At 40.7% G+C, this 13,360-nt stretch overlaps 1 protein-coding gene across 6 annotated transcripts in view; it reads left to right on the top strand.

Moving 5' to 3' along the window:
* ATP8A1 (ATPase phospholipid transporting 8A1) overlaps positions 1 to 13,360 on the top strand; it is a 165,481-nt gene that overhangs the window by 85,478 nt on the left and 66,643 nt on the right. For all 6 annotated transcript variants that reach the window (XM_075261481.1, XM_075261466.1, XM_075261473.1 and 3 more), the window contains 3 exons: positions 4,788 to 4,860; positions 8,596 to 8,701; positions 12,018 to 12,100. In XM_075261481.1, coding sequence (XP_075117582.1) covers positions 4,788 to 4,860; positions 8,596 to 8,701; positions 12,018 to 12,100 — 262 coding nt within the window. The remainder of the gene's footprint in view (positions 1 to 4,787; positions 4,861 to 8,595; positions 8,702 to 12,017; positions 12,101 to 13,360) is intronic.

Genomic DNA, 13,360 nt, shown 5'->3' with positions numbered 1-13,360 from the left:
CTTCTGCCCTGGGTTGAAATCTTCTAGGCCTCGGGCAGAGAAGACTGCACATGCCTGTGGCCACAAGAAAATAGCCGCTTACACAGTCAGCTGTGTAAGTGGCTATTTTCTTGTGGCCTGGGGCATGCACATTCGGCTAGGCCCAATGACAGAGCCGACTACGCATGCGTTGAAGTTTGAACCCAGCTCCGGAAGAAGACACGCAAAGAGGCCATTCCTGAAGAAGATGGAGGCGGTGCTGGAGAGTTCTCTTGCATCATTGGGCACACCCCCAGTGCTGTTTGAGCACTGGAGACTGCCCCCAGTGCTGCGAGAGAACTCTTTTGCATACAGAAGAAAACTGGGATATCTACAGAACGGCGGCACGGAGAAGACATCTAAAGGTAGGAGAAGTATAGCCTTTCTTTAGGCTATTCCTACGTGTGACCGAGAAAAAATGTGATTTTAATGACAGAATCCCTTTAAGCATGTTCAATTAGTTTTTTAAGTATTTTAAGTAGGACAGGAATACTATTCTTTGCTGCCAGATGCGATGCTGATACGATATAATAAAATACCTCACTGTTAACTACATTTATTATATGTATGTAACTACATGTGTCTGCCTCCAGTAGATAGTAACACTTCTATAATGGCTTCTTGAAAAATTCATGTATGAATATTTAAGATTCTCCTTAAAAAACAAGAGCTCCTGAGTTTGCTGTGCAAATAAATGTGATTCTGTACAATTGGTCCCTTGGGTGCTGTACTGGATGTAATTATCCCTGAAACGACTGTAGGGACTCTCCGGTCTACGAATCCAATCTGTTCTGTTACCGCCTCTTTGCTTTTCACAGCACGGACACATAAGAGATACGCATTTAGAAATTATTACATGTCAGTAGTGATTGCAACATCTACATAATGCAAGACTGACCAATACACAGGAAGAGAACGAATAGAAGACAATACCTGTATACTGTCAAGTGGACGTCCTGTACTGCCCCCTTGACCGCTCCCTGACATTGGTAGCTGAAATAACAGAGCAGGACCCAGTAAAGCAGAAGCACTATAAAGGGATAAAGTATTCGAGTTGGCTTTGGAGGTGACTGTTCCTCTTTAAAGGGGTTTTCCAGACTAAAAATTTTGATGACCTACCCAGTTCTCAACAGCAGGTACTTGGAGAATGGAGCCGGAATCAGAGAGCTCCGTTCACTGTGTAGTGGCCAGATCAGGTACTGCAGATCAGCTCTCTCTTACTGGAATGGGACCTAGGCTACTAAAATTGCACAGAGAATAGAGCTGTCTTCTTCCAGGTCCGTTTTCGGAGTATGAGCTGCTGAGATATCTTTAGGACACGTCGTCTAAATTTTAAGCCCCTCAAGTACCTTTGAGATTTTAGATGTTTGATGCTCGAAAATACCTTTTTTTTAAGTTGACATTTTCACCCTCCTTGTAAGTCAATATGCATTATAACATATCTATATATTAACCCTTTCGCTGCCAGGCACGTACACTGTACGTGCTCCCAAGGTGGCACTTCAGTAGCCGAGGACGTACTTAGTACGTCCTCCCTACTAATGCCGATATCTCTGGACTGCATCAACATATCTTGTTGCTTTAAAATGCATTTTAAAGAAGAGACTCTCATCTTTAAAATGATACCAGGGACTTGATGATTTTACACAGTCTTGGAGGGATTCACTGTTGAAAACACTATTTGGCATTGAGATCCAACTGCAGATCTCAATTCCCGACAACATTTCAACAGTGAATTTCTCCAAAACTGTACATCCAATCATCGAGTTTTTGATATCATTTTAAAGATGAGATTCTCCTCTTTAAAATGCAATTGAAAGCATCAAGATATGTTGATGCAGTCCAAAGATATAGAGCTCCAAAGTGTCCCCCCCCCTCCTGTCTAAGCAAGCAATTTGCGATCTAAAGAAAGGAAGAGGGACATGGAGCAGCCCAGCAGAGAGAGAGAGAGACAGAGAAACGATCTAACTCTCTGGATAACTTGTATGTGACAGCAGGAGGGGGTGGCAGGGACTCTATTGTCCCTATTAACCCTTCTCCTGCCTATCAGAGCGTATACTATACATTTGTCTCTGATTGTCACATACAGGTATAATGTAATTCCCCCCTGAGCTTTACTAGTGGGGTATTCTTATGCTATACCTCCTGAACATAACCAGGAAGTTTGTTGGCACTGTGACCCAGACGTTTACCATTGTCCAGATCGCAGCGCCTAAAAAAAAAGTCACACCAAACACTTACACAACATATACATAAAGTCGCAAATAAAGTTTACATTTCACCCAATCCCTGTCCTGTCTATACCTGAGCTTTCTACAGTAAAATACGTCTCTAGTGATGTCCATTACACACTAAAATAATACTAATAACGATTATCACTAGAGATGAACGTATAGATTGCTAAAATTTTTATAGGGGGATGGAAAATAACATTTTTATGTAAAGTCCTATTTAATTTGCATGCACAAAATGGGATGGCGCATTTCTGTGATTTTGGCGATTCTTTAACACCCGCCCCTGTAAATATCTACATGTGTGGTCTGTATGAACTCCTCACATATTGCAGTTTTATGGACAGTACATTATGTTTGCAGAAAGGGATTGCTTGAGCCGCACTTTAGTGGCAAATTTGAATTTTTGCGCAATTTTTGCTAGCAATCTCTGTTTGCGGCAAAGTTGAATGAAGGTGGATGTATATATAAACTACAAAATTGTGTTTTTATATACGGTATGCTGTGTACTCTGAAAAAAGTTAGATTTTGGTATCACAGTCACAGTTTGGTAGGTGCAGTATAGCTTTTTAACATATTAGTGAACAACAGCAAAATCCTGCTTGTCTTCTGTATTCGTGTTTTTGGGAGTCCGAGCTCTTGTTGTAGTTGATGTTTGCGGTACATATAGTATATATACACATTGTATACACCATAAGCTATTATTTTAAAAGTATTTAGTATATGAATGTGAGATTGAACATGAGTTTTAGGTGCAAATATGTGTTTTAGCGTATTTTTTCAAAAAATTATTTGTGTTGGTCGCAAAGTTGCATGAAGGTGGATGTGGCTATCGATAACCCATTAAGACATTTGTAATCTTCAGATTGTCTACTTTCAAAAAATATATAGGGTTTAGAGGTTCACTTACTTTTCACGGTGTGTAATCCCTACATTTTATAGGATGATACTTTTTTAACATTTCCAGCTTCAAAGCAGAATTTTGTTCCTTCCAGTTCTAGCGATTTTCTGAAGACACGTGCATGTGGGTTCAGGTCATAGTGATATGTATGAACTCTGCACATGTTGAACTCTTATTTTTAGGAGGTTTTGTGCATTTAATTTTTTGTTTGGTTTCTGCTTTTAACAACTAATATACATTTATTTGCATTTTTTCATAAAACATTCACTTTAAATCAAAATTGCATGAAGGTGCCTGTTCGTATACAGTACCAAGTGGCATTCTGACAATGCTGCAGTCTACTTTAAGAAAATATATAGGTATGGGGGGGTTGGATGCTTTTTTAATGTTGCAATTTAGGTTTGATTTGTCCATCTCAAAACTGTGAAAATTGCTCCGGCTACTGGAGGTGCAAAATTTCCAGAGACCCTTGGCAGCGAAAAGGTTAATATACGCGTTGAGATAAGGGTGTCCCCTAAAAGGAATTTTCCAGTATTTTATTATTGACGTCATCAGTATCAGTTTGTGGACGTGCGACACCCCGGACTCTAGGAAGTGCGCTATGTAGTGGCCGAGCCAAGTTACTGCAGCGCAGCTTCCATTCAACTGAAGATGGGTCTTGATTGAATATTAAAATCTTGGAAAACTTTTTTTTTTTTTTTTTTAATACATATTAGCCTCATGTAAAGATATCAGATTTGTACTGGGAAAAACCTGATAATGAAGGAGACAAAGTTTTCGTCCTCGTGACTGTGCAGTTCTACGGGGTTTCCAGTGTTCCATTTCTTTCCAATAATTAGGGTAGGTCGTCACAGGCTGAGAGCAAGATCCAGACAGAGCCCTCTTTTGGGATGTTTTTTTTTGCATTCTAATTAGAGATGAGCCAATCAAAGCTGACCAAGTAGAATTCGATCTGAATTTCAGGAAATATTGGATTCGAATCGAATCCGGATTTCTTCATGTGGTTTTTCATAAAATGGCTGCTGCACATGTTAGGACATGGGACAAGGAACTCTGGCAATGGGGAATCACCCACAACCAGCCAACCCTGTGATGTAACAGCCCTTTAAGCCCTTAGCGACCACCCAAAGCATCAGGCACTGACAGCTAACACCCTGATCTATAACCCCTGGTTGGAGCACAGCTCCGATCGTTGGTTTTAACGCCTTGGATGCCGCGGTCAGCACAATATGCATCTTCTGCAGACCGGGGTCTGGCCAGTGACCCTGGGCTACTAGTACCCAGTACCTGTTTGATCCTGCCCAGAAGTGAGGAAGTCACCCTATGCGTCTACCTCTATAGATTGCAATACACATGTACTGCAGTCTATACTGCTGAACCAGCGATCAGTGCATCGCTGGTTCCGGTCCCCTAGTGGGACATCACTAAAAACCACTGCAAGGCACAGTGTTACAACTGGGCTATAGTTACAGTTCTGGTTGCTTGTGCAAATACATATATAACACTAATTCAAGAGAAACGTACAGATGTTATGAATAGAAACCAGTAAGGTTCTGTCTATGAAGTTGCCCGATCTATGGAAAGATGCTTTACTTTCTTTCTCCAAGAGATTCATGTTTCTCTATATGTCTTCTCAGGCATGAACCACCGAGTAGTGATGGCGAAGGCTTTCATGACCAAACCTTATTAGAAAATCTTGAAAACAATCATGTAAGTGCTGTTGGAGGTGAATGCAAGTAATACGGTCTGTATTGATGGATAACAGTCATATGGTCTGTATTAGTGAGTTACTGAAATTGGAACTATTTTTATTATTCTAATGCGTTAAAAAAAATGATTAAAGTTTGAAAACCGTCTTGAGCATTTCTCCTACTGTGTGTATAGCGGCTTTGCAGAACTATGTGTTTCCATGGCTATAGACTACACACACATCACGTAGTCTGACCTTTTTATTTGCATAGGACAGAATAGGATATGGGATAAGTGTCAAATTGCTGGGGGGTCTTACCACTGAGACCCTCAGCAATCTTAAAACAAGTGTCTGAAATTCCCCCTATGACCTCTTTGTAAATACCCCTGTGTTTGCATAGCTAGCACTCCATTCACTTCTATGTGAAGGCTGGAGTTTAATATCTGTTTTTGGATAGAGTGTCACCAACCAGAAACAAATTGCAGAATAGCAAAGGTATACAAAAACAAACAAACATTTTTTAATAATAAAAGCCCACCCAACGTTCCAAACATATACAAGTAGCTGTGTATGTAGTAGTAAACAGTACTCACTATTATTATATACTATATATAAGATAAGATAATGCTTTAAAGGGGCTCTATCACTGGGAAAAGTCATTTTTAACTAATCACATCCTTGCATAGGCTTTAGAAAGTCTATTCCACACCTACCTTTAGTATGTAGATTGTCTCAGTGGTTTCTGAATAAGTCCATTTTTATTCATGTGCTAATTAGACTGGTGCACAACACATCGTGCACTCCTCTCCTATTGTTTCCTATGAGCACAGCACAGGCTGCTGCTGCTGCTGATGATGACTCAGCTTCCTGTTTGCACACACATAGGAGATAATAGCAGAGACGAGTGCTGCTGGGAACTTCCTGTGCTGGCTGGAAGCTCATTAGCATATGAATTAAAACAGATTTATTCAGAAACCACTGAGACAATTATATATACATTATATACATTATTTATTACATTATATACATACTAAAGGTAGGTGTGGAATAGACTTTCTAAAGCCAATGCAAGGATGTGATTAGTTAAAAATGACTTTTCCCAGTGATAGAGCCCCTTTAATAGTCCCACAGTGGGGAAATTTCAGCATGTTACAGCAGCATAGTAATACAGATACAGGATAATACACAGTAATATATTACAGAAGCAGACACACACATGCTGAGAAGAGAAGATATACTAGGAGTCCATAGCAGCTAAGGAAGAGAAGAAAGAGGGAAGACTTCAGGATCATTTAGTTCTCTGTGCGGAGTGATCTTCGCTTGGTCTGATGTAGATTATACAGCCTGACCACGGTTGGAAGGAAGGACTATGCAGATCAGGAGGCTAAATCAACCCCACAACAGTAAAATCATGATACCAAATACTAATACAGTTAGATTTTGGATTTTAGCAGCATTTCACAAGCAGTATATGAATTTTTCATTGAAGTCTATGGTGAAAAAAAGTGTCTGCAACTTTACTGTCTTTTTTTTTTTGTAGCTCCAAAAACATCACGTGATAAAGTTGCAGACACGTAGCACAACTTTAGGTCGTGATACGTGCAGGGTTCAAGGCAAGAGTGGCAATGCTTATAAATATATTTTTATTTATAGTTTTGCGTATGTCTTCCATCTTTCCTGTATCCTCCACTTTTTTCTTAATTCATAATGCATTTATACAATTTGTGGCCGGCGGTCTCGTACCATAGCAAGATAACCTGTTGTCCTTGAAGCATTATGAAGCGTATCATCTTTGTGCAGGTCTGATCTATGACTATATTTCAGCTTTGTGTAGATGCTGCAAATTAAATTGGGCACAGAGGGACCTGGTGTGTACCGCTGTCAGGGAACGGTATAATGAATGGTTATAAAATAGGCCTTTGCGCCCGTCCCAGTACATCTGGGAGCATTCAGAGCCGGCTGAGGGATACATTGTTATTAGAAGAATCTCTTCATCAATATGCTAACTGGTAGTGATACTGCTGTAACTGGTGAAATAGTGGACTCCATTTATATTGTAGAATCAATAGTAATAAAAATGGCTTTATATAATAATAGATGTCTCATTAATGTGGGAGAGCTCAAGCCTTGTGTAAGAAATCTCATTTATATAGCACAGTAGGGCTGTATTCACACTGGGAAGGTGCAGCAATTTAAAGGGATTCTACCATTGAAATTAAATTTTTTTGGCGATCACACAACGGAATAGCCTTTAGAATGGCTATTCGTCTGTTACCTTTAGATGTGATCTCCGCTGCGCCGTTCCTTAGAAATACCGCAAATGAGTTCTCCCGCAGCGATGGGGGCGGGCCCCAGCGCTGAAAATGCGATGGGGGAGTCCCCACTGCTGCTCAAAAACACCCTCCAGCGACACCTCTATCTTCGGCTGGATCCTCCCCTTCGCCAAGAAAATTCATTTCAATGGTAGAATCCCTTTTAAAAAAAAAAACTGCAGGGAGGGGATGTGTGAACGTGACAATTTTCAGTACTTTCAGTAAAACGTTTTGTCACATAGCAAAGAATCCCAGTAACTGCAGGACCCCAGTGACCATAACCCTCTAAAACAGGGGTGCACAACCTGATGCCAGTGATGCTATTCCATGCCGCCCCCAACCATCTCTGGTACCCCTGTTCAGTCCACCAAAGAGGAAGATATGGTGGAGCGTTAATGTGGTTCTCTCCATTGTAGGGTATAGGGGATTTGAGACTCTTGGCTGTTTCCATAACTCACAATAAACTACAGTGGAGAAAGTCATGTTTCCACATGTTCACCTCAATTGTTGTTGTCTATATTCATTTCAATTCCTAGGTTTAGGAGTCCTGTGGGCAGTCCTAGTTAGTGATTGACAATTATCCCTGTTTGTAGGACCACCTACTGGACTCCTAACAGAAGAATGAGCAGGGTTTTCAGTGAATACATGTTAAAGGGGACCTTTCTTGTCCTTGGAGAACGGGCAGTATTATATACGACTAGAAGGCCCTGTTCACACGAGGCACGGGATGGCGTATTTTGGTCTTGATTTTGACACGGGAAGCCGCGTCAGAATAGGACCAAAATGCGCCAGTCGCGGCTTCCCGCTCTAGAGTAGGCTCAAATGAATGGGCCTAGACCGGAGGGTGCTGCCGCAAGGCTGAATCAGCCACGGAATCCGCCTGAAGAAAGGGCAAGCTCGCTCACGGAAAAAAGGAAGCTAGCGGTTTGCATAGACCTCTATTGTGAGGGGGCGGATTCTGATGTGGATTCAGCGCCAAAATCTGCCCCCTCTTGCCCCATGTGAACGAGCCCGAAAGCTGCCAGTGCACTGAAGTCCTCCTTGACTAAGGAACGCCCCCCCCTGACGATACTCTCCCATATCCTTGTGCTGTCAAGTCCCACCATTCTAACTATGGAGGCATATCTGTGCTGAAACTAACTCCGGCACCCGGGCACATCATACTGGCTGAACTGTCAGCTCTCTGGCGGTAATACCACTGATCTCCAAGGTCCATAAACCTCCATATCTGCCCTTCTACTTTCCCGGTGATAAGTTCACTTTAAACACATAAGAAATACAAATAATTTGATGGATTTGTTTGTAGAATGAAGTCTTGGATGGATGCAGGGTTACGGCATTATCCTTCTATTAACCAGTGTTCTCTCTAAGATGCGGAGTGCGGTATATAGTGTATGAGTAACCGTCGGCTGATTTAATTTTCTTGTCACATCTGTTTTTCAGCCCACTGCCCCTGTCATATGCGAGTTTCTCACAATGATGGCAATCTGTCATACCGCCGTTCCAGAGCGTGACGGAGACCAGATCATTTATCAGGCATCATCTCCCGGTAAGGAGAAGGAACAGACTTAGTAGCTGTTGTCGTCTTAAGCAAGCGAGTCTCTCCTTTTGCCCTTTAGTCTGCCTCTAAAAATGATGTAAATGAAGCTCCAGCCTGGCCATGTTCTCCATTCTACTCTGTTCCAAGTGAGGATTTTGCCTTCTATGTAACTTCTGTATCATCTTTTATAGTCAGTATGGAGGAATGACTCCCATTGAAATGAATAGGCAACATGAGCTGCAGATTCTGTAAATGTGAACTTACCGTATATACTCAAGAGTATAAGCCAAATTTTTCAGCCCAGTTTTTGTGCTGAAAAAGCCCCCCTCGGCCTATACTTGAGTCAGCAAAAAAAAATAAATTATAATTTGTTTTAGGAAGGGGGGGAACATGACCAGCCACAATATTAATGTATAATGCGCAAAAAAAAAAAAAAAAAAAACGTTCTAAATCCCTCCTTTCCCTACAATACATACAAAAGTAGAAAATGACTGAAACACAAACACATTAGGTATCCCTGTGTCTACTGAATATAGGGGATCTGCAGTGCTCCTGTTCCATCAGGAAGGGGTTAATAGGAGCACTGCAGATCCCCTATAGTCAGCCAGGCTGAATTCTAAGTGGGGAAAAAAAAAAACAGTCCTCAAGCTCAGGGAAGGGGCAGACAGACAACCAAAACACCCCCTCCCCTTCCTCAGCACCTACTGCACCCAAAAACTCCGACCATTTTAATTTTTGAAATTTTCCAGTAGCTGCTGCATTTCCCCCCCCTCGGCTTATACTCAAGTCAATAAGTTTTCCCAGTTGTTTTTGTGGTAAAATTAGGGGCCTCGGCTTATATTCGGGTCGGCTTATACTCGAGTATATACGGTACCCTGAAGCAGGAAAGTGCTGCTTTTACTTTTTTTCTCATACCTATACTTCATAGTTATTCTGCCCTTGCTGTAATGGAAATTCTCTCCATACGTTGACTTACTAGTGAGTATCTGCTGGGCGCCGTGCAGCCAATCAGAGGTTTCAGAGCGTCAACCAATGAGGAGGCAGGAGCTGTGTCATAGACCATGTCCTATTCCTTGTAGGCACTGCAGCTAAACTGTAGTCACAGATCACATCTCTCTTATTAAACAAGTACATAGTACTTGGTGTTAAAAGCAGTGTCACCAGAAAATTACCTTCTTTTTTTTTTTTTTTTTTTTTTTTTTTTAAATCCATTTTATATTAATCATATATTTTAATTCATTTTTGGTGGTGGGATTTAAGTTTGTCATATTATCATCTATAAAAAAAAAAAAAAAAAACCAATCAATTATAAATATCCTGCAGTTCTGACTCAGCCCACTAAGCCTTAATAATAGGCTGAGACTTCCTGTAAGAGAGATTTCTTTGCAGCTCTATTATCAGCACACTGATGATCACAGTTCTCATGTATATGTAAATAAGACCCACAACCCACCAATCACAATAGAGGATTTCACAGCTTCTCTATTTCCCCCTCCATACAATGGTCTGGAGGGTCTGATTCGGCTGTTGTGCCCATGGCCCATGGTGGAATTCAAAGACTTGTAGGATCTTTTTCAATATAACTATTCATTTGGAAAGTTTTAAAAAAAAAATCTTTAAATTAAATATTTTTAGCATGGTAATTTCTTGGTGGCACATTCCCTTTAAGTTACTTGGGCATTATGTAGATATGTATTTAAAGGAATCTTCCTGATGACAGATTTGTTTAGCTAACTCCTTTAGAAATGAATGGAAGCGGCCGGCTGCCGGCAAAGTCTGCGTGCCGGCCGTTTCCATTAATTTCTATGGTGCGTGCTACAAAGTATATACTCGAGCATAAGCCAACCTGAATATAAGCCGAGACCCCTAATTTTACCACAAAAAACTGGAAAACTTATTGACTCGAGTATAAGCCGAGGGGGAAAAATCCACCATTGCAGATAAAGTCTGGTCATGTGAATTGCAGCTTAGTAACTCCATGGGGATCATGGTAATAGCAGTTAACCCCATCATGTCCCTCACATTAACCCCCTGTGTGCCTCACATAAGAGTTACTGATATGTGGGACATATGGAGGTAATAATTAGGTATCTTCATAATTAAGGTCCTTCATTAGTCCCCTCATGTGTCTCACATATTAGTAACCCTTATATGGGGCACACAGGGGTTAATAGGAGGGACATGATGGGGTAACTGTTATTAATGTGAGGCACATGGAGTTACTGAAACTAAATGAATAACCCCAAATGCCGGACATTACTAGGCAGAGGAACTAAAGGAAGGTCCCTGTGTGTGTCACGTTACTGGAGCTTCCTCTCCTCCATACAACAGACATCTTCCATAAGACACAATGACTCCCGGCCACTCATCTGCAGGGGAGATGCTAAATCCTAGTGTGCTAAAGGACCTCTGATGACGTCATGGCCATGTGATCGCACTCTGGTGTGGGCGGAGCTACTAGGATTTAGACTCCACCTTATCTGCAGATGTTACATACCAGTGGCCACAGGACCTTTGATGACATCGCAGTCACGTGACTTCATGACAAGCCAATCACAGAGCAGTAGCACTAAAGGACCTCCCCCTTCCAGGTCCTTCTAGCTTTCTGTGCTCTGTGGACCCTGACTCGTGTATAAGCCGAGGAGAGCTTTATCAGCATGAAAAATGTGCTGGAAAAGTCGGCTTATACTCGAGTATATACGGTAAGTCCTTTTTAAGTTTGTGAGATCGGAGGCTCCAGGGACATCATCGAAATGCATGCAGAAGAATCTAGGATTCATTTTCATTTTAATTCTGAAATTTATTGAAGTCTTCTTGAAAATTCATTACCGTCTTTTTGAACACAGGATATTTTGTGTTCTTTTCTTTAATGAAATTTCACAGTAAAGGCTTTAGACTGAAATTTCAATAAGAGAAGGTTTGGAGGCTGCTATAGAAAAGAACAAAATGATAAGATGGATTATTCATGAAGCGCCCTGCATCTAAGCTCCAGAAAGCTGCACATCATGCTTTATACATAGTGTTTCCTTGAAGTACTGGAATAGCACTTGGAGGACTCATTTCTCACAGGGGTGGTAGACAGACTACAAAACCGTCAGCCGCTCGTACATGTGCGCTGTTTGTTGTTGTGACAAAAACTGGTGTTGAGGAGGGGAGGCTATTAAGAACATATTATGTAGGGCAGCGCCATCTAAGCATTGCTGCTGTGGGGATAACGTTATATGATGATGTGTAATATCCCCCTAAGCAGCTCTGCTTGATCGTGTTTGTCAGTCTGTAAAGTTCCAAATTACTTTTCTCTATGATTTATTGTATTGTTTTGTAGATGAAGGAGCCCTTGTAAGAGCAGCAAAGCAACTGCGATTTGTGTTCACGGGAAGGACTCCTGATTCTGTCATAATTGAATCAGTAAGTTATCTCCAGTGCATGTCTCATATCTAATATGTCATCTATCTATCTATCTATCTATCTATCTATCTATCTATCTATCTATCTATCTATCTATCTATCTATCTATCTATCTATCTATCTATCATCTATCTATCTATCTATCTCCTATCTATCTATCTATCTATCTCCTATCTATCTATCTCCTATCTATCTATCTATCTCCTATCTATCTATCTCCTATCTATCTATCTATCTATCTATCTATCTATCTATCTATCATGTCCTATCTATCTATCTATCTATCTATCTATCTATCATCTATCTATCATCTATCTATCTGATCTATCTATCTAATCTCTCTATCCTATCTATCTATCTATCTATCTATCTATCTATCTATCTATCTCATATATATTCTTCCTTCCCTATCCACTACTTAGCTACAGAATTTATCTGTCCATAGCCATTTCCATTTGTCTGCCTATTGTCTGTATCTTGTCTGTGCGTTTCTTATCTATCGCCATCTGTCTGCTTATCAATGTTATATCCATCTATCTAATCTTCCTCTGTAATCCCTTGGTGACTGCATCAGATAAAGATCTTATATTATTTTTCACTGTTTTTGACCCCCCCCCCCATACTGGTTGTGAGTGAAGGTCATTTTGTATTCCAGTGTCCTTTATCCAAGCGAAATAAATAAAAAAAATATATAAAAAATTGTGATATTGGTGTATTAAAAATGTTTATGAATATGGTAGGAAATTCTTTTTAACCATGTTCCTGCTATAGTAAAGTGTTACATTGTATTCTATGTATATGGGTTCTAGCATTGCTGTTATAATAACGACACCTCACATATATCCATAATACCATTAACTACAGGGAGGGGGGTAGATAGGTTCAAGGTGCTGGTTCTGATGTGACACCTCGTCAGAACTGGCCTGGAAATGTGTTGATTTTTATGTCCATTGCCAATAATGCAAAGAATTACAGATAGTAAAATCCTATTAATCTAATATCCAGAAACCCTAATACTGCAGCATGTAATGCCAAGATAAATGCAAGCCCTTCCACTCTGACAGGCTCTGTGTGTATGGCATTCAAGCTTTCTATTGCAGGATTACACAGGGAAGACTTGCAGATGTATACCCCTCATAGGTCTGCTGTACTTCTCCACAGGTACTGGTCTTATGGCATTGATAAGGGCACACTTATGTCCTTCATCAGGTGATGGATCACTATGAATATGGTTGGCATGTGCTTTTCACACCATGTAGA

Source organism: Leptodactylus fuscus, chromosome 1 (assembly GCF_031893055.1).
Source record: "Leptodactylus fuscus isolate aLepFus1 chromosome 1, aLepFus1.hap2, whole genome shotgun sequence".
Classification (NCBI taxonomy): domain Eukaryota; kingdom Metazoa; phylum Chordata; class Amphibia; order Anura; family Leptodactylidae; genus Leptodactylus; species Leptodactylus fuscus.
The sequence above is the reverse complement of the archived record's forward strand: the minus strand, read 5'-3'. Positions and strand labels throughout refer to the sequence as shown.